Source organism: Piliocolobus tephrosceles, chromosome 20, assembly GCF_002776525.5.
Source record: "Piliocolobus tephrosceles isolate RC106 chromosome 20, ASM277652v3, whole genome shotgun sequence".
Taxonomy (NCBI): Eukaryota; Metazoa; Chordata; class Mammalia; order Primates; family Cercopithecidae; genus Piliocolobus; species Piliocolobus tephrosceles.
Genome location: NC_045453.1, coordinates 46,239,082 through 46,258,413, shown reverse-complemented (window position 1 = coordinate 46,258,413; position 19,332 = coordinate 46,239,082). Strand labels below are relative to the sequence as shown.

Below are 19,332 nucleotides of genomic sequence, written 5' to 3'. Positions count from 1 at the left end.
ATTTGGAACAGAGCCTTTGCAGATATAATTAGTAAAGTTGAGGTCATGCTGGATTAAGGCAGATCCTAATTCCAGTGACTGCTGTTCTTATAAGATCACTTGAAGAATCTCTGACCACCTCCATAAAAATGTCCAGGACTGAGGAATACTCCTTAAAACTTCTGATTCTCAGCACCACTTCAAACACACAACTCTCTATGTTGAGAGTTCTAGCTATGAAGAGAGTCAGTAACTAGGATGTTTGCTAAGCACCCTAGAAGATTTTTGCTCACTACAGTTTGAAAACTATGGCTTTGGGCAGGATGAAGATGTAGAAGATGTAGTGCCTTTCTCTACTGGGCTCACCTTGATCAAGGAACTGAGTCATGGAAAGCAGCATAGCAAGGAATAATCTTACTTGTGACAGTAACCTCCTGTCAAAGTACAAAGGAAAGAGGCCACCATGAATGGGAGTAAACTAGATAAGTGTATTAAGAATTCACAAAATTTTATCTTGGCCTTCAATTTCAGTAAGCGCAGCAACCTAAACATGTCCAATAATAGTTTTGCATGCAGACCAAATTAAACCTTGATAAGAGTGATAGCCACCATATTTTCAACAGTTGCTATGTGATAATTACTTCACACACATCATTTCTTTGAGTATTCTAGACAACCCTACCCTACAGTATCGGTCTATTATTAGCCCTATTTAACTGATGAAAACACTGAGTTTAGAGAAGTTAAGTGATTCACTGGAAGTGGCCAATCCCACACACAAAATTGTGACTGATGAAATTTAAGCCTTTTCTCTTGATCCGAACCCCCTCTCCCACAAAACAGAACACCTTTTTTTAAGCCACGTGGCCTGTCTAAAACAGGTTTTCCACATGGACTGGGTAGACTTGAAGTCAGAGAGTAAAAATGCTGTTTCTTCTAGGGGCTTCAATTTTATGTAAATATTTAGGGTAAGAAACACTTTTTATCCTAACATAGACATAAACATATAAATAATTGGGTAGTATTGTAAAATATGGAATGCAGTTTTAAAATAAAAGATGTATGTTTAAGGAAACTTTGCAATTGACCAGAACTTCTCAGGCTATCCTCCATAAACTGGAGTGTGGAAGAGTCCCCACACTTTAGAATATTCAGCCTTTGAGGATACTTCATGGTAAACATTGTGAAATAATCTCATAGGTTCCCTCACTGATTTCGTCCCACACTAGACTGCCTGGGATGTCACAGACTTTCGTTAGTTGCTTTAATTAGTTCTTTTCAATTGATTCCTGTGTTAGTTTGCCCCACCCCTCCAATGTAGTCTACAAAATGAAGGCATCACACACATTTATTGACTTGAGACAGCAGCGATTTTCTCTCATCTAGTTATCCTGACCTTTCTTTCTACTGCATTTTCACTGTGGGTGGCAATGATGATGTGGCTTCAGTCCATTTTTGGCAGAACAAAGGAATTTCCTGGTTGGACACCAAAGGGAAAAAATGGTTTTTCCATGACTAAGCAGTATCAAGAATATGCCATAAGAAGCTTTACGTAAGCCATGGCTCATGCAGTCTAGAGCCATCCTGTTAACAAACTCACACCCACTGGCTAGAGAAGAAGCATGGTGAAAGGTCAAAGCTGCTGAGACAGAAAACGTCCAGGCTGCCACATGACTAGAACATATAGTGACCCAATGTGGTAGCAGCGAGACCCTCAGCATCAAGAAAAAAGCAACAGAATAACTCCTAAAAACAATAGCTTTTTCTAAAGTGGACCTTGACATAGTTAAAATGTACATATATATGGTTTCTTCACATCCAGTTTCCCAAAGATGTAATTTAGGATCTAGGTACATTTTGAATAATTTTGTTTTCCAGAATGTATCTGTTTCACAACTCAGAAATTAAATTATATAGAGAAAAGTAGAATCCTTGTTAAAGTTTTTCAATGAATACATCATCAGTGAATCTTTCCAAATATTTTTTTACAGCTGTTCACAGGATTAAAGTTTAGCTTTCTTCTCCTCAACCTTTACAAAAGTATAACATAGAGGATTGGTTAGCTTTTAATGAATAAATCATTCGGCTAAGCCCATGGAACAAATGCATACTTAAGGTAGATGGTTTAGAGTGGACTTTTGGCAGTATTATTTTAGGAATGTATCTCTCTAAGCAATTGAGTGGTTACTCTAAATTGTGCCAATATGCCAATTCCACTTGCATATCTTTGTAATTTAGACACTTCTGCTCCTGCTGAAAGATGGTTGGATAGAACATTATTGGATACAGCACAAATGCAAATAAAGCATCATTTTCCTGCTGAAATGCAAACCAAGGCTTTATTTTGACTGGCCTTAAATTTTGACCTGTAACTGGCATTGGAAACATCAGTGAAAACCAGGAAACAGCCACTGCAGCATTTAGCGTCACAGATGCTGGAGCAGAATTGAGTTTGGAAAATAAATTTTTAAGGGATTACAGCAGCAGACATTATATAACAAGATTAGTATAATGGGTGGGACATCTGTTGGCTGTTTTCAGAAAGCCATCATTCTATTACCCTCTATTAAAAGAATCTTAGTGGATACCTGACTGTTAGTGTTCTTTTTTCCGTATGCCCCCAGTGAGAAAAGGTTGACATGCAGTTGACATTTCTATGCTATAGTCTCCTCTTCCTTCTTTTTATGTTTTTGTTTTTATTTGGTTATTCTTTTGTCATTGTTTTAATTGTTCATTTTGCTTAAAAGGGTTAAAAAGACTGTCTTACTACAAAATTAGTATCATAATTGTTTTTTCTCAGGTAGTGTTCATGGTGGCTTTACCTTACACATAGGAACCGACATACCTCAGAGTGTAGCAGAGAAGTGTTCAATAGCTATTAATTGTTTTCTTTCCCTTCCCTTTCCCTTGAGAAGATTTTGATATTCATAATAAATGTTGTTTTAAAATGTAAAGTTTATAAGACTGAATTTTACCTTAAGACTATAATAGCTGAAGGAGAAATTCCTTTGGAAGTTAAAATATCTTGAAACATCTGAATCTCTCTCTCTCTCCCTCCCCCAACCCCCCAACCCCATGCAAATGTACCAATACACCATGCATTCTGGCTCCATGCCACTAAGTCATGATTTTCTGCCTGGAATGGATTCCTAGCCCCCGTGCAGGATCTGGTGCAGTGTACCGGAGAGAGGCCAAAGTCACTGTACAAACAGGGGTCATCTTCATCAAGGATTAGTAACGATTAGGAAGAAAAAGATTGTTTTTATATACAGCCGAGCATGAATATTATAGATACTACATTACTAAAAGACCATGTGGCAAAACCCAAAATTAAATAAAATTTTGTAGGGGGCATTTTGGGTATCATCCCAGGTTCCCGAGGGAGACTTAATAGCTCTCAGGAGTATTTGCAGATAAACATTTGAAAAGCACGTAAGTAATTGATAAGACCACTGGAAGTTGCGAGTTCAGTTTTCAAAATATGAAGCAGACAGTGTTGTGGAGGATGGATAACCTACAGAGGGCAAGAGGGAGGAGAGGAAAGGCTATTTCTCCCGCAGAGAGAAAGCCAGGGGGTCCATGTTTCTACCTCTTTCCTCAAATGGTCTTTCTTTTTGGGGTCCCTAAGTCAGTTAGTCACAATTAGGTCACTCAGAGCCCATTGATACAGTAGAGAGATATGACAGACTTTTCTTATATCCTCCAGTTGGCTACACTGATTGCAAGGTGGAAAGATGACTAAGGAGGGGTGTCTCTTCCAGGGATCTACAGTCTAGTTGAGGGACACGTTCCTCTATCTGGCATTTAAAGAGGGAGATGATATGAAATAGCTACAAGTTCATAAAGATATAAAGTGACAATCAAAGTTTGGAACAGGATGGGGTGGCTAATAGGAGAGGCGCAGATGTAACTCACCATTTTCCTTCCTTTCTTTTATACGCACACACGCACACACATGCTCACACACACAGCACTGCTGCCACCAGAATGCTTTTGGTTTTCTGTTTCACGTTGTAGAGGACATGAACCTATGGAATATTACTCAAGGGAGATTGTTCTCTTGAGGTTTGCCTTTTGAACAAAAAGATTCTTTCTTGCAGGAGTGGGAGGGACATCAACTTGAGAAAAACAGCTTTTGTCCTCACAAAAATGCTCTTTTGGAAGATATGTTAATGAGTTTCCTTTGAACTGTAAATGACATCTGTGGTGCACGTCATATGCTAATGGAAGTGTTGAGAAAATGATAAGGCACAGGACGATTGCACGGTTATGCAGTGGGCCCCGTTCCTTCGAGCATCGTGATCAGGTTGCAGAGCCACCTTGTGACTTGGCATAGCATTCTCATTTTGAGTGGAGATTTTTGTTCCTCCCAGTGATGGCGTCTTTTGAAAGTCATGATGTGTTGGCTTTATAAAGCACTATCCTCTATGGGCAACCTCATAAGCAGCAATGAATGACAATTCTTCCTTGGAATTTTTAATTACTGCAACAAAGAAAGTAATTATTAACTTTTGTCTCTGAACCACCTCTGCAGATGTTCTTAATCAAATAAAAGAAAGAGGAAGCAGAGCTTTCTGAGAAGCAGAAGGATGAAATAGACAATAGGGGTTTGCAGCTGAGTTGGAGGAGACATGAGCACTGCATGTGTGCTGGATAAACAATGGCTCCATGGTTGGAAGGGTAATTTCATGTCACAGACTAGATGGTGAGGGAGAGGTTTGAGTCAGGAGACCTATTCCTGGCATTGTCTTCTTCGTATAAGGGTACCAAGGGCACTGTGGGAGTGATGGCAAAGTATAGGCAGGAGCCTGTACCTTATCAGAGTAAGAAGATGAGTTACATTGAATTAACACTTGATAGGCTGAATGTTGAGAGATGAAGTGGATATCTGACTAATTTTCTCCTCACCTGTTGATTTGGATTCTCCCAAAAGCAGAACCTAAGACAAGGATTAGAGTGCAGGTAGATTATCTGTGGACCATGCAGAGGTGAGGAGAGGCTGACACACAGCATGCCCCCAAGAGCATCACCCTGGGCAACCAGGCATTTACCCCTCTGGAGAGCTCTGGGATCTCTCCCCTGGGGGTGATCGAACAGGGGGATTTAAACATCAACTCTCATCAGTCTTTGGTTGAGGCTGCCAGGGCGATAGGCATTAATTTTCCAAACTCCAGCTCACTAGATCTTTGCTCAGAGCCTGCCAGCACTATGAAAGCTCTCAGGCGAAGAAGTGCAGGTGCTTGGCCATTGTCTGGCTCACACTTACTACTTAGACCCATGGGGACATGAGCAGGGCACCTCAGTGCTGTCACACCTCCAGACTGTGCAGGCCTGCTTATCTTCTATGGATTTGCTAACAAACCAACAAGTAATCCGTTTCTCACATAGAAGGAGATCTATAACTCTTCTCCAAAAGGATCTACCTAGCATTAGGCAAAATAGACATTTGCAGAGATGTGTCTTGGCTCTGGGTGGCTTTGGCCATGTGAGATTTACCCTCACTGCTAATGGCAGTCACTGCACAGTTGCCCTCAGAGCCAGTTTCCTGTCCTTAGAACAGAGTCCACAGAGAACTTTGAGAGACATGTTTCCCAATGGTGAGTGTCAGATGGGGCCCCAATTTCAACAAATCTGCTGTTACTTTGTTAGGGTCACATGTATAGCGTATATTGACTTTGAATGCTCTTTTACAAAATAAGTCCTGACTTCTTACCACTGGTCAGCCAAATGCCAAATATGGTCACTCCTGAAATTACGAGTAAGCAAGGAGCGGGTAGCAGTCACTGTTGGACAGAGCTCAGGCGGCCAGCTTCATGTGTGATTGGCTGCTGCCACTCGGAACATTGGAAATGATGGAAAAAGTGGGCATAGGAAGAAAATTATTCAGATGGTCAAAAACAGGGGGTTGTTGTCATAGGTCAAGTTTCCAAGGAAGTAGACTGAGAGGGGAATTATAAGTAGGAAGTTTATTGGATCATGTTCCTGATTCATACCTGGGTGGAGAGGAAGCAGATGAGAAGCAGGACTGGGAGAAGTTGAACTGTGATCCAGTCACAGCCAAGGCTTTGGCTGATCCCAACAGGGCCTCAGGAGTGGGCATTTATCCACCTTGCAATCAGTGTAGCCAACTGGAGGATATATGAAAAGGTCTTAGTCTACTCAGGCTGCCATCATAAAGTACCACAGACTGGGTGGCTTGAATAACATAAATTTATTTTCTCATAGCTCTGGAGGCTAGAAGGCAAATATGAAGGTGTCAGCAGGGTACATTTCTTCTGAGGTTTCTCTCCTTGGCTGGCAGATGGCCGTCTTCCCCCTGTGTCTTTACATGGTCTTCCCTCTGTGCATGTCTGTCCAAACCTCCTCTTCTGATGAGAACACCTGTTATATGAGATTAGGGCCTATCCCCGTGACCTCATTTTACTGCATTACTTCTTTCAAAACTCTATCTTCAAATACAGTCACATTCTGAGGTACTGGGGGTTAGGACTCTAATAACTGAATTTAGGGAGACACACTTCTGCCCAGAACAAATGCCTTCAGAGCTGTACCAATTTGAGGGAAGGGAGCTGGGCCTTCAGGCTGCGGCATGAGTCAGTCATCGGATGCAGGCTGACTTCAGGAAGAGAGAAGCAGCGTGGGTGAGGTGCCTGCTTCAGCAGAGCACAGTCCTCTGAGAGCCACTCCTTGGAGCTGTCAGTCGCCAGCACCTCCAGCAAGGGAAGGATGATGTGCATTGTCCTGAAGGGAGGGGCAGCCACCAGGAGCACACCGCAGCTTCCTCTTTAATGGTGAAAAGAAAGCCCGTTTTCTATCTTTGACTGGCATTTCCCCTCCGTCTCTCCCAGGATCATCTCTTTGGATACAAGGGCAGAACAGGTCATGCTTGCTGTGCTAGAATTTAGAACGGCAGGCCCTAAGCCTGTGTGTGTGTGCACGCGTCTGTTCCACGCTAAACATATGGAGCAGCTTCAAGGACCACGACAGATGTGTTGTTTGTGAAAGTGTCCATTTTGATCAATATGAGGCAGGCTCAGAAATTAACTTGTGTGAATGAGCCTCCAGCTCAAGCCAAAATAACTCTTGGCTCCTCAGATGCGTGGCCATTTTTCTTACTGAGTTGAAGAAAAGTCCAAAAGAGCAATTTATCAAAACAAACCAGGAAGACTCTGAATTGTGCTGCCACAGAGTAATGACAGACGTACGGGCTTTGCAAAAAAGCCCCCCAAAATAAAGGATCCTTTTAATGCATGTAGAAGCAATTTTAAAATGCAAAAATGCCCTTTGAGAGTTTATGGATTATCAGTGTTTTCCAACTCACCCAAACATCTCCGGGAACGTGGGGAGAAAAATTTTCCCATTCTGTGATTTGGAGATTGAAGTAGCAGGTTCTGTGGTGGTGTGCACAAGTGTGAACATACCTAATACCTTCAAGAAGCAGAACAATGATATTCGGTGACACTTGACAAGGATCTCAGAATAGGGACTCCTATGAGGTCTTGTGAAATCTTTTTTCTGTTACACCATCTCCACTATCAGCTTACCTGTTTCTCCTTTGTCTCATTGGCTGATATGACCAGACACAAACAGATCTGCTTATATATACTAGAGGCTATTTTCATGAATGTTTCTTTTAAGATAGAATTTCTCACAACCATCCTAGGCAACATAGCAAGACTCTGTCTCTACAAATAATTTTTAAAAATTAGCCAGGCATGGTGTGGCACACACCTGTAGACCCAGCTACTCAGGAGGTTGAGGAAGGAGGATTCCTTGAGCTCAGGAGTTCTGGGCTGCAGTGAGCTGTGTTTGCACCACTGCACTCCAGCCAGAAGGAGAGCATGAGATTCTGTCTCTAAAATAATAGTAATAGTAGTAATAATAAAATGATTTTCACTATAACAGACAGAAAAAGTGCCCCTGATATTCTCATCCGGCTGCACCTCACCTTAGCCTGGCTTACAAGGTCAGGGTGGAGATAAAGGACTCACCAAGTGAACACCGATTTTATCTTCATGCCAGCACCAGGGTAGGTGTTTTCGGTACCTTATGAATAATAACTATGCAAACAAGCAACTGATGTTTATGGAGCATTTACTCTATGTCAGGCCCTTTGCTGAGGACTTTATGTAGAATTTCTATGTGGTCATTATAATCAACAGTGGCAGGCAGGATTCTAAGATGATCTTCTAGGTTCCTAACTCATGGTGTACACAGACCTCCCAATTTTCCAAACCGTAATACTGCTAAGGGATTTTGAAGACCTAACTAAGGTCTCAAATTTTAAAATAGGGAGATTATCCAGGTGGGCCTAACTTCATCACATGAGTTCTTTAAATTTGGAGCAAATATGGAGGAAGTCAGAGACTCAACACTGAGAAGGAGTTGACATGCCTTTGCTGGCTTGAGGATGGAGGCAGAAACATGGCAAGGAATGCAGGAGACCTCTAGGAGCTGAGCGTTACCTCCAGCTGTCAACCAGAAAGGAAATGAAGACCCCCATCCTGCAACAGCAGGGAACTGAATTCTACCACCAATAAAAAGGAGCTTAGAAGTGGATTTCTCTCCTGAGCCTCCAGACAAGGGCTCAGTTCAGCTGACACCTTGATTTTAGCCTGGAACACCCTGAATAGACAGAACCCAGTCATGCAATGTCAGACTTTAGACTTACAGAACTGTGAGCTAATCAGTAGGTGTGTTTTAAGGCACTAACCCCTACAGGTCAATGTCTCCATTTTAGAGAGGAGCAGACCGAGGCTTACAAAACTAAGTAACGTGTTCAAGGTCACTGGTAAATGGTAAAGTCAAGTAGGGACACAGGCAGCTGGTTACATGGAGGGAACTGGGTGTGGGAGGCTGAAGTTCAAAACAGCCTCCAAGATGCCAATATGACCACCCCTAGGCGTGCACACCTTGTTCAGTTTTCCCACCTTCAGGGTGTGTAGAACCTTTAAATATGATGGGATAGTCACTCTGTCGATTAGGAAAAGAGATTTCCACAGAGGGAATAAAGGTATTGAATCAGTCTGGCTAATTACAAACAGGAGGACTTGACTTAATTAGGTGGGCTCTTAGAAGGAACGTAGAGGTGGGAGGTGGAGAAAGTGATAGAGGCACACTCTTGCTGGCCTGGAAGAAAGAGAGCGCTCGTGTCCTGAACTACTTTGGGAACCATATGGCAAGGAAATGCAGGTGGCCTCTAGAAGATAAAAGCCATCCCTGGTCAACACCTAGCAAGAAAATGGCGAACTCAGTCCTGCAACGGCAAGGGATCAAATTCTGCCAAAAGCTCGAATGCGCTTGGAAGAAGAGTCCAAGCCTGAGGTGAGGACTGCAGTGCAACTAACACTTTGATTGCAGCTTTTGAGACTCAAAGCAGAGGACCCAACTAGGTTGGACCCGGACTTTCAGCCAACTGTGAAACTGTGAGATAATAAAGTGTTGTTGTTTTAAGCCATTAAATCTGCGGCGATTTGTCATGTAGCAGCAGAAAACTGACATGCTGGGAAAAGAGCAGATTGCTCTCTTTTGCTTCACTTGGTGAGAGAGGAGGGACTAGGACCCAGACACCCCAACTTCCTGTTCTTAATTAATCTGTAGTGACCGCTTCCCTTTGCTGCTCTGTGTATCCTTGAGTTACTCTGAGTACTGAGGAAACTTCACTTATCCTGGTCCTCCACCCTCTCAAAACCTGTCTTTCTACAAATTTGATACTTAAGCCTTGACATTTAATTCACTTATTAGCAGCAGCCACTAATTTATGAAATCATCCCATATCCAACTCTGCACTGGTGAGACTGTTGATTTCTCTTTCATGAAGGCTGGGACTTCAGCCCAGCTGTCCCTCAGGCTATATTTACCCAGGATAGCCCTCCATCAGTCCTCAGTTAAAGTAGCATTTGCATCACACCAGATCTCTAAATGTTGGTTGTTGGGGAAGCAAATTACATTCATCAGAATCCATTCATTCTCCCCATATCACTGAACACAGGATAATCTTGGCTGTGTCAGCTGCCCTATGACTGGTAGCTGCGAAAAATGGAGGTTGGCTGCAGATACTCCAAACCTGCTTCGCTGTGTCACCCTCTTCAGGGGCAGTGGATATGAGGCTGGAAAAGATTAATGGAACATATGTCATCACATTTACGGGGTAGGAAACCCCCAACTGTGGATTAATAGATATCTTGGTGAAAGACATACATCTTTACTCCTTTATGCCTCGATGGGCAAGCTACAGTTGGCTTCAGTGAAAATACATAGAGAGATTACCTTTAGGAGGTCAGCTTGTAAAGGACTTTTTCGACCCTGAAGTCAACAAAAATAGATTTTTGATTGTTGACCAAGACAGCTGTAACATAGGACTTTCAACCTTTAAAAAAATTCTTATTGAAGTATAACGTAGAGAAAAGAACACAGTTCCTGAGTGCATAGCTTGATGAATTTTCACACACTGAACACATCCCGGGGGCCAGCATCCAGATCAAAAAACCAGGATCCCAGGCATTTCCCTAGGTCTCTTTGCACCAACCCTCCACCCAGGGTAATTGTTACATTAACTTCTAACTCCATCGATGAGTTTGCCTATTTCTATAAGGTTTTTGAACTTGATAAAAATGGAATCATCCAGTGTGTCCTCTTTTTTTTCTGGGTTCTGTTATACAACATTATGCTTGTGAGATTTGCCTATATTATTTTGCATAGTTATACATTTTTTGTTCTCATTGGTTTTTAATATTCCATTATATGAGTAGATCATAATTTATTTATCCATTCTATCACTTACGGACATTTAAGTAGCTTCCAATTTGGAGATATTGCAAATAGTGCTGCTATGAACATTCTGGTGTGTGTCTTTTGGTGAATATATTTGCAGGTTCTACTAGGTATCTATGTAGGAGTGAAATTGCTAGGTTATAAGACATGTGCATATTCAGCTAATTTAGTATGTACTGCCAAATAATTTTCCAGAGAGATTTCCAATTTTAATTCTCAAAAGCAGTCTATGAAAATTCCAGTCTGTCTGTATCTTTGCCAATGCTTGATATTGTCTTTTCATTTTAAAAAGCTGTTAGTTTTTAATACATCCTAGTTTAGAGGGCATCATTGTTGCTACTGTGAAACTATTAAGCACTCTATATGAAAACATCCATATGAAAACTGGGCTGAACAAAGAGCCATTGTAGTCAACATAGTATCATTGGATAAGATGACAGTTGGTGACAATAATGCCTCATGCCCTTTATATAGTGCTTTTCTTTTTCTTTTGTGGATAGTGCTTTGCAAAACCATCCAGGTTTCTCTATATTTCTGTTCTCACCTCTTCTGGCAAACTTAAAGGAAAGTCCTCCGAAATATCTTACTTTTTTGGTTCTAGAACTAAGTAACCCTTAAAACTATCTGCCACATACCTACATTTTAGTCAAATCTGTTTGTCTAACATATACTCTGCGGATATTTACAGCGCTCCTATTAAGTGTCAGATCCTATACTATGCACTGGTGATGCAAAGATGAGTTCCACCTGATTCTTCATGAGGTTCCAGTTTAAGACACAAAGTGAACTGTCAAGTTGTTCTAAAAAAAATTAATGTTGTTTTTTGTATTATTTTTGATTACATTTTAGACTAGGGAATCATCTGAGTTTATTGACAACGTGTTCATAAAAGAGTAAGTTATTGGCCGGGCATGGTGGCTCAGGCCTGTAATCCTAGCACTTTGGGAGGCCGAGGCAAGCAGATCACGAGGTCAGGAGTTCGAGACCAGCCTGATCAACATAGTGAAACCCCATCTCTACTAAAAATACAAAAATTAGCCAGGTGTGGTGGTGTGTGCCTGTAATCCTAGCTACTCAGGAGGCTGAGGCAGGAGAATCACTTGAACCCGGGAAGTGGAGGTTGCAGTGAGCTGAGATTGTGCCACTGTAATCCAGCTTAGGCAACAGAGACTCCATCTCAAAAAAAAAAAAAAGTAAGTTATTTTAAATATACAAAGTTGCTTTAATTACAAGAGGGGATGGAAACTTTAGGAAGTTAACCAAGAAGATGGGCCAAGACCAACAAAAGTCCATTGAAAAAGAAGTAATTGGAGTTTGAGAAGCTTTGACAGGTTGCACACCTCTAACAAAGAACATTGTTATTCTTTGTACTTCATTGCTCTTCTCTACATAATATTCACTGAAATGATATTGAAGATTACGTCAGTTGGAGTTAAGTCAGAGAAGCAGAATCCTTGAATGATATGGGGTAACGGATTTATTGCCGGGATTAGATCTTGTACAGTTGTGGGAGAAACTGGGAAAGCAACATTCCACAAGGGGATGATTGACTGAATAGAAAAGCTTCTAACCGGGGCCCATGGAATGGAGCTGGGGAAGATGTCTATGTAAGTCCCTTGCCTCTCCATCCGAACAGGGCCAGAGTATGTCAGCAGGGCAGATGATAAAGAGGAAGTTGTCAATAGGAAAGCTGCATGCAAAGCAGGAGAGAACAAAGACAAATGAAAGTCACAAGGGAAAACTGGAATCCGCAAAGATGCACAGGCCCGTGTATCTGTCTCTCACTGATTGGAACCTCAAAGCTGCGATGTCCTGCCGAAGGAGCCAGTGCTCTCGCTGCAGAACTTCATGTGTGCCCAGCCCGGCTCCAAGAACGTGTGGCAGAAGAACCATCAAGAACTGGAGAAGCTGTGGGGCCAGCTGCTACTCCACACCCATGTGTTAAGCAACGGCGTGCGTGACCTGCCCAAGCCCTGCACCACCTTCCTCACATAAAGTCCCTGACTGCACTTCCACCCTGTGAATCTTAAGGACATTTATCTGTGGCCAGCCCTAATCCAGAACCATTCAGAGAAATATAACTTAAGCTTAACTAACTTTTGACATAGACTGTAACAGAGGCACAGAGAGAAAAAAAAAAAAAAAAAACTTTAGAGATGAGATAATTCCATCTTTTCTTTAGAAAGATGTAAAAACTAGGGTGAGGAAAGATAATGGCTTGTCTGATGTACCAGAGCTAGTGACAGGCCTAGAAACTCAATTCTGTGTGTGTCTCTCTAGGTGATATCACAGAAGAAACAAACAAACAAACTCTGGATGTGAAATTCATACACTATCTTCCTATAGTCCAAGCCAGTCAGGAGGTTTGCTTAAGCCTAGAAATTTGAGTCCATCCTGGCAACATAGCAAGACTCCATCTCTAATGTATTTAAAAATTTAAAAATAAATCCTAAAAACGAAGACACCTGAGTTTTTGCCTTAATTGATTGCTTCGGCCTTGGGGAAAAAAAATCACTCGATTTCTGGACTCATGTTTTCTATAAATAAATGGCATATAGGCTAGGCGCAACGAATTGGAAGTGATCACTTAATATCTGATGAATAAATGAACAAACACAATCTCTCAAGAACCACTATTTCACACAATTATTTTACTGCCTAACATTTTAAAAAATGAAACCATGAGGCCGGGCACAGTGGCTCACGCCTGTAATCCCAGCACCTTGGGAGGCCAAGGTGGGTGGATCACAAGGTCAGGAGATCGAGACCATCCTGGCTAACACAGTGAAACCTGTCTCTACTAAAAATCAAAAACATTAGCGGAGTGTGGTGGTGGATACCTGTAGTCCCAGCTACTCAGGAGGCTGAAGCAGGAGAATGGCGTGAACCCAGGAGGCAGAGCTTGCAGTGAGCCGAGGTCGCGCCACTGCACTTCAGCCTGGGTGACATAGACTCTATTTCAAAAAAAAAGAAAAAAGAAAAAAAAAAAAATGAAATCATGCTCCTGGACCTCAATAGCAAGGCATTCTTGTAGGTTCTCATGAAATTTATCTGGGGCTAGTATGGGGCATCTGGGCCCTTTTTCCTTTGCGCAAGTCAGATTTCCAATCTCTCAGCCATGTAACAATTAGACTTTCTCCTCATCCCACTGTGACTCCTTTTTTATGTATTCAGTCTGGGCTTTTCAGTAGGAGTCAAGTACTACATAGCTGGAAAAACAAGAGACTCTGGAAAAGCAGTTACAGGGAGAAGCTAAAAGAATATCAGATTTCTGGTTATGTATTTTAATGGTTAGCTCATGAATTTGAAATCAGCGTTTAGCAGGAATGACCTATCTCTGCTGATGTGATATTAGCCTGGATGGCTCAAAGGCCTGGAGTTGAAATAATCTGAAGTCTACCTACTTTCAGTGAGGATAGTTGGATCCATATAGTGTCTCTGCTTCTTCATGGCATGGTTGTTGGGTACAAGAGTGAGCCTCCCAAGAAGACCAGGCATAAACTGTATCACCTTTTATCACATGGATTGCAAAGTTATATAGCATCGTTTCTGCCATAGTCATAGACCTCTCAGATTCAAGAGGTAGAACAGTTGACCCTTGAACAATGTGGAACAATGTGAGGGTAAGTGGTGACTATTCCCAGTGCAGTCAAAAATCCATGTATAACTTTTGACTCCCCAGGTACTTAACTGCTAATAGCCTACTATTGACTAGAAGCCTTACAGATAACATAGAAGATTGATTAACACAGATTTGGTATGTTACATGTATTATATGCTGTATTCTTACAATAAAGTAAGCTAGAGAAAGAAAATGTTACTAAGAAAACCATAAGGAAGAGAAAATCTATTTACTGTTCATGAGATGGAAGTGGATCATCACAAAGGTCTTCATCTTTATTGTCTTCACATTGAGTGGGCTGAGGAGGAGGAGGAAGGGGGGTAGGTATACTTTCTCAGGGGTGGTAGAGGTGGAGGAAGTGGACGACGAAGCAGAAGAGGCAGGCATGCTCTGCTTAACTTTTACTGAAAAAAATCCACATATACGTAGACCTGTGCAGCTCAAAGCTGTGTTGCTCGAGGAATAACTGTAGATCCCATTTCCCAATGAAGGGAGTATCATTATTACATTGTAAGAAGAGCTGTGGGGTGGAAAGCGCATTGCATGCCATCTTGGAAGACACAGTGTGCCACAAGCACTGATAGTATGCATGGTGTGTTCATAAACACAGAGCTTGTCAACTAAATGAGCTCTTGTTCAACAATAACCCCAGAGAGTATGTTTGTGCACACTTATATAAATACATACACATATACATACATAATAAGTACTTAGTGAATAAGGCTAATTCTTGGATTCGCCTTGCTTCCAAGACATTTTCCGTGCTATGCCTAAGGGTAAGGGCAGGGAATTGGGCCACTCAATTAATTTAAACTAAAAGTGTTTCACTGTCACCGTCCCCCCCCCACCCTTTTTTTTCCTGGGAAAATAAATTAGGCTGCTGAGTTTTGGACCTAAATCATTTCCATGGTAACAGAGCCTAATATGCTAAAAGGCAGATTATAGTTCCCTCTAATATTTGAAATATCTGTATATGGTCTGCATGGCCGAGGCAGGCAGATCACGAGGTCAGGAGATCGAGACCATTCTGGCTAACACGGTGAAACTCTGTCTCTACTAAAAATACAAAAAATTAGCTGAGTGTGGTGGCACGCACCTGTAGTCCCAGCTACTCGGGAGACTGAGGCAGGAGAATCACCTGAACCCGGGAGGCAGAAGTGGCAGTGAGCTGAGATCGCGCCACTGCACCCCAACCTGGGTGACAGAGCAAGACTCCATCTCAAACAAACAAACAAACAAAAGTACACTTAGCAGAGAATAACATTGCCATTAACCCCCCCACACACAAACACACACACTCATACACACTCACACACATATATTTATACACACTCACACAAGAAACGTGAGTGTTAAACAAATTTCGTAATTTATATTAAATGATTTAAAGTATGGGGGCAATGTGAAGGAATGACACTGTTCAGCCTGGTCTTCTTGGATCTGCATTAAGTCAAATTTTCTTGTTTTGATTTTTGATCGATTGGTTGACTTTAGAAATATTCTGATCATGTAAAGCCTGGGGAAAAGTAGTCAACAATCGCAGATACAGAAGTGAGAATAATTACGATCTCCTTTTCTACTGGGAACTGTCTTACTAGTGAGATCTGTATCACATAGGCTGGGAGAGCAGGGAGGTTAGGTGGGTGACTCCCACTGGGGTTCTTTCTTGTCCTGCCACATGCGCACCCACTTGCATTTCCTGCTGCCAAGAGAAACACCTCATTTGATGTTCTATGCAACTTGCCAGTGAGTGTTTTTCAATTTTTTTTATGTTGTTAAAACAAAATAACTAAAGGGGTATTTATTTCCAGGACACAAAATTAAGTCACTGATTTAATCAGATATATGTGAGCTATTATGTATATTCCATGTCTTGTCTCCGTTTACTATATTGCTCTGTGAATGTTTCCAAGAAACTCTTTACACACAGAATTTCTCTCAAAACAAAAATGGGACTATGCACATATTTTACTTTTGAGGTGGCATTTACTTATACAAAATTAAATGTTATGTTGACCTTGTGTCATTGTCAGCTAGTTACTTTTTATTTCTGTTGCATTTCCAAGTGTGTTAAACTAAAAGCAAGTGGCTTCATGCCAATGAAGCTGCATGGAAGCTTTTTAGGCCTTGTTCAAATACTAACAGGTTTGATAAATATATTTGTCTAGGAAGAGTAGGACAAAGAGCTCTTTGTTTACTGACATACTTTATTGTCATTCTGCTGTATACCTGTCGTGTGGCTGTTTTATAGGACATAAACTCTAGGTATCCTGTCGGAATCTCAGATCTTATTTATAGCTTGCTGCAAAGTGGCTTATTGTCATTTATTATTTCTTATTTGAATTATATAGCATCTTTCCACCAAAGAGCCCATAGGTTTATTTATATACAGAGTACACACACACACACACACACACACACACACAGACACAGTCACATCCTTATACACATCCTTGAACTTCACTCAATGCTATGATGTAGATAGCAGTATAGAACCAAAAATCTGTATGAGGCCTTTCCATTTGTTTTTGTTCTAAGACTGCGTTCTGGGAGGACAGTTGCCATTTTTTGTTTTCACTTTGAGTGTTTATCTTTTGCCTCTAGGTGGATCGGATCATTTTCTGTGTCTTCTTAGAAGTTGACTTCAAAATCTACAAAAAGAAAATGAGTGAGTTTTTCTCTGTAGGTGAGTAAAGCTACTTCTTGTTTCCTTTCGAATTGAGGATTGAAGAAGTGAGCTATCACTTCTATTCCTATTGTTTTTCATCTTCAGGACTATTACACACTGTCACCCCTGCCAACTTGTATCATAGTTTCTAAGAACTGAACAAGGTGACAGAAAATCTAGGCTGTGGAACTCTTATCCCCAGAGGTTACTGTGTTGTCTTGGGAAAGTCAGTTCATCTCTTGGGTCTCGGTGCTTCACATCAAAACTGAGGGGCTAATTATTAATAAATGGTTTCTAAAGATGCTTCCCCTGGCCCTAAATTGCATGATCTGTGATTCCTTCTCCAACTTGTAAGTTTGCCAGGCCCCATGCCTGCATCTACCCTGTTAAATACCATTATTGGAAATTGAAGCCCATTTATATTCATAGTCAGAATTCGAACTGTTCCTGCATTCCATCCCTATTCCTTCCCCAGTTTCTCACTCCAAATTTCAATGCCTATAACAGCACTTCTAGGGCAGTCTGAGAATAGCAGTCATTCACACTTCTTTTTAGAAAATAGGATAAACCTCGGGGTTATTAGAGAACCTTGAGTAATGTATTTACATCGATTGAATGTGCCATTAGTTGGATTTGGGCAATTTGAATATTTTCCTCCACTCTTCCTCTTCTAGCCTATTAAGGCTGAGGCTTGTTTAATGCCTTGTTATTTTTATGGCGCCATTAAAGTCACGGTGTCCAAAGTGCTTTCCTTAGCCATGGCAAGAATCGCTTCCAGGAAATTTCAAGCTACAGTGAGCATTGTTGGTACTTGCCTTTCAGTGAGCTTTCTTTTGAGGCTTCCATCTCCATCTGAAGTAGTTTGTCATATCACAGGTGACTCTGGCAGGTGGAAAGGAGTCAATAAAGAGTGCTGATGCACATTCATCCTCTTAAGCCGTCTATCAGAGCCAAACAGTAAACAGGATGCCTTGCCTGTAGATCAGAGTAGGATGCGTTCTATCCAGAACAGCTGTAGAAAACCAAAAAACCAACAGAGATGGTCAGCTCTCTGCTAATGCCCTAAGTGGATTAAGTTCTTCTAAGTAATTTGAAGTTCTTCTCCCTAATTTTATAATTGAAAGGTGAATCTGCTAAGTGCATTTAATTTAAGGTTTTAACTAAAGTATTTCTCGAACTGAAACATAATGTAAATTCCTCAGATTCCCATGTGATAAAGAACTGGACTGTGGTTATAATCTTTTTCCCCTCCTCTTCTTTCTCTTCCTCCTCCTCCCCCTTCTCCTTCTTTCTCCTTTCTTCATTTTTTTAAGCATCTCAGTGTTCTTCAGAGTGGATGCACTTAATAGCTATTTGATAAGTAGTTGTTGAGATGAGTTGAATTAAATAAATTTTTTTTTGCTGTAATCTGATGACTTTTTTTGTTTCAATGTCCTTGTTCCATTTTTCCTTTTGATTTGCTTTATAACAATATTGAGCGGATTGGTGCCTGTATTTTTAAGTATTATTAAAAGTAAATGTTAATTATATTTTTAAATGTGACTTCCTATGATGTATGAAGCAAATATTCTCATGTCTTGTATTACATCATAATTGATAAGATTTTATAAATTTTAGACTCCTTGAGATGTTTGGAAATAATTACATCATATTCATTCTCATATCTTCTAAAAAATGTCTGCAGGAAGCCATACTAACATAAGATAAAAAATAATTGCATAATTATGATCTATTGATATTGAAACAAACGTTTCTATCAGCAGGTATTTCCAATGATGCAGAGTCAAAAAGCACACTGCAAATTTAAAAGAAAATGAGACAGTTTTAGGAATGTAATAGATTAATAATTATGCAAACAAATTATTATTTGAAAAATTGCTACTTTAAATAAATTTTAAAATGCATTGCAGTACATGAGCAAGTGAAATAATAAAATCATCCTCAATCTCACATCAATGCTTTGAAACACACAGTGCTCAGGAAATTATTGTCAGTCCATATTTAAAATAGTAAGTACATTTTAAACTAAATGTAAAACATCCTCAAAAATTGTGGAGTATTTCTGCAATGTTGAAGCATTAGGTATTTGAAAATTCTAAATATGCAACATGAAATAAGCGTGATGTATAATGGAATGTGACTACTAATATAGATAATATACTTTATCTGTCATTAATTTGAACTTGTGTTTAATTCATAACTATATGATCTTTAAATATAATAATGGTTAATAATCATAATTAATATATTAAATAATAACATAATAATGGTTACTAATAATGCAAACATT

General features: G+C 40.6%; 1 protein-coding gene across 6 annotated transcripts in view; it reads left to right on the top strand.

The window, feature by feature from the left end:
- Nucleotides 1-19,332, top strand: part of MACROD2 (mono-ADP ribosylhydrolase 2) — a 2,106,139-nt gene that overhangs the window by 1,921,607 nt on the left and 165,200 nt on the right. For all 6 annotated transcript variants that reach the window (XM_023217826.3, XM_023217825.3, XM_023217824.3 and 3 more), the window contains one exon: nt 16,979-17,060. In XM_023217826.3, the coding sequence (XP_023073594.1) occupies nt 16,979-17,060 (82 nt within the window). The remainder of the gene's footprint in view (nt 1-16,978; nt 17,061-19,332) is intronic.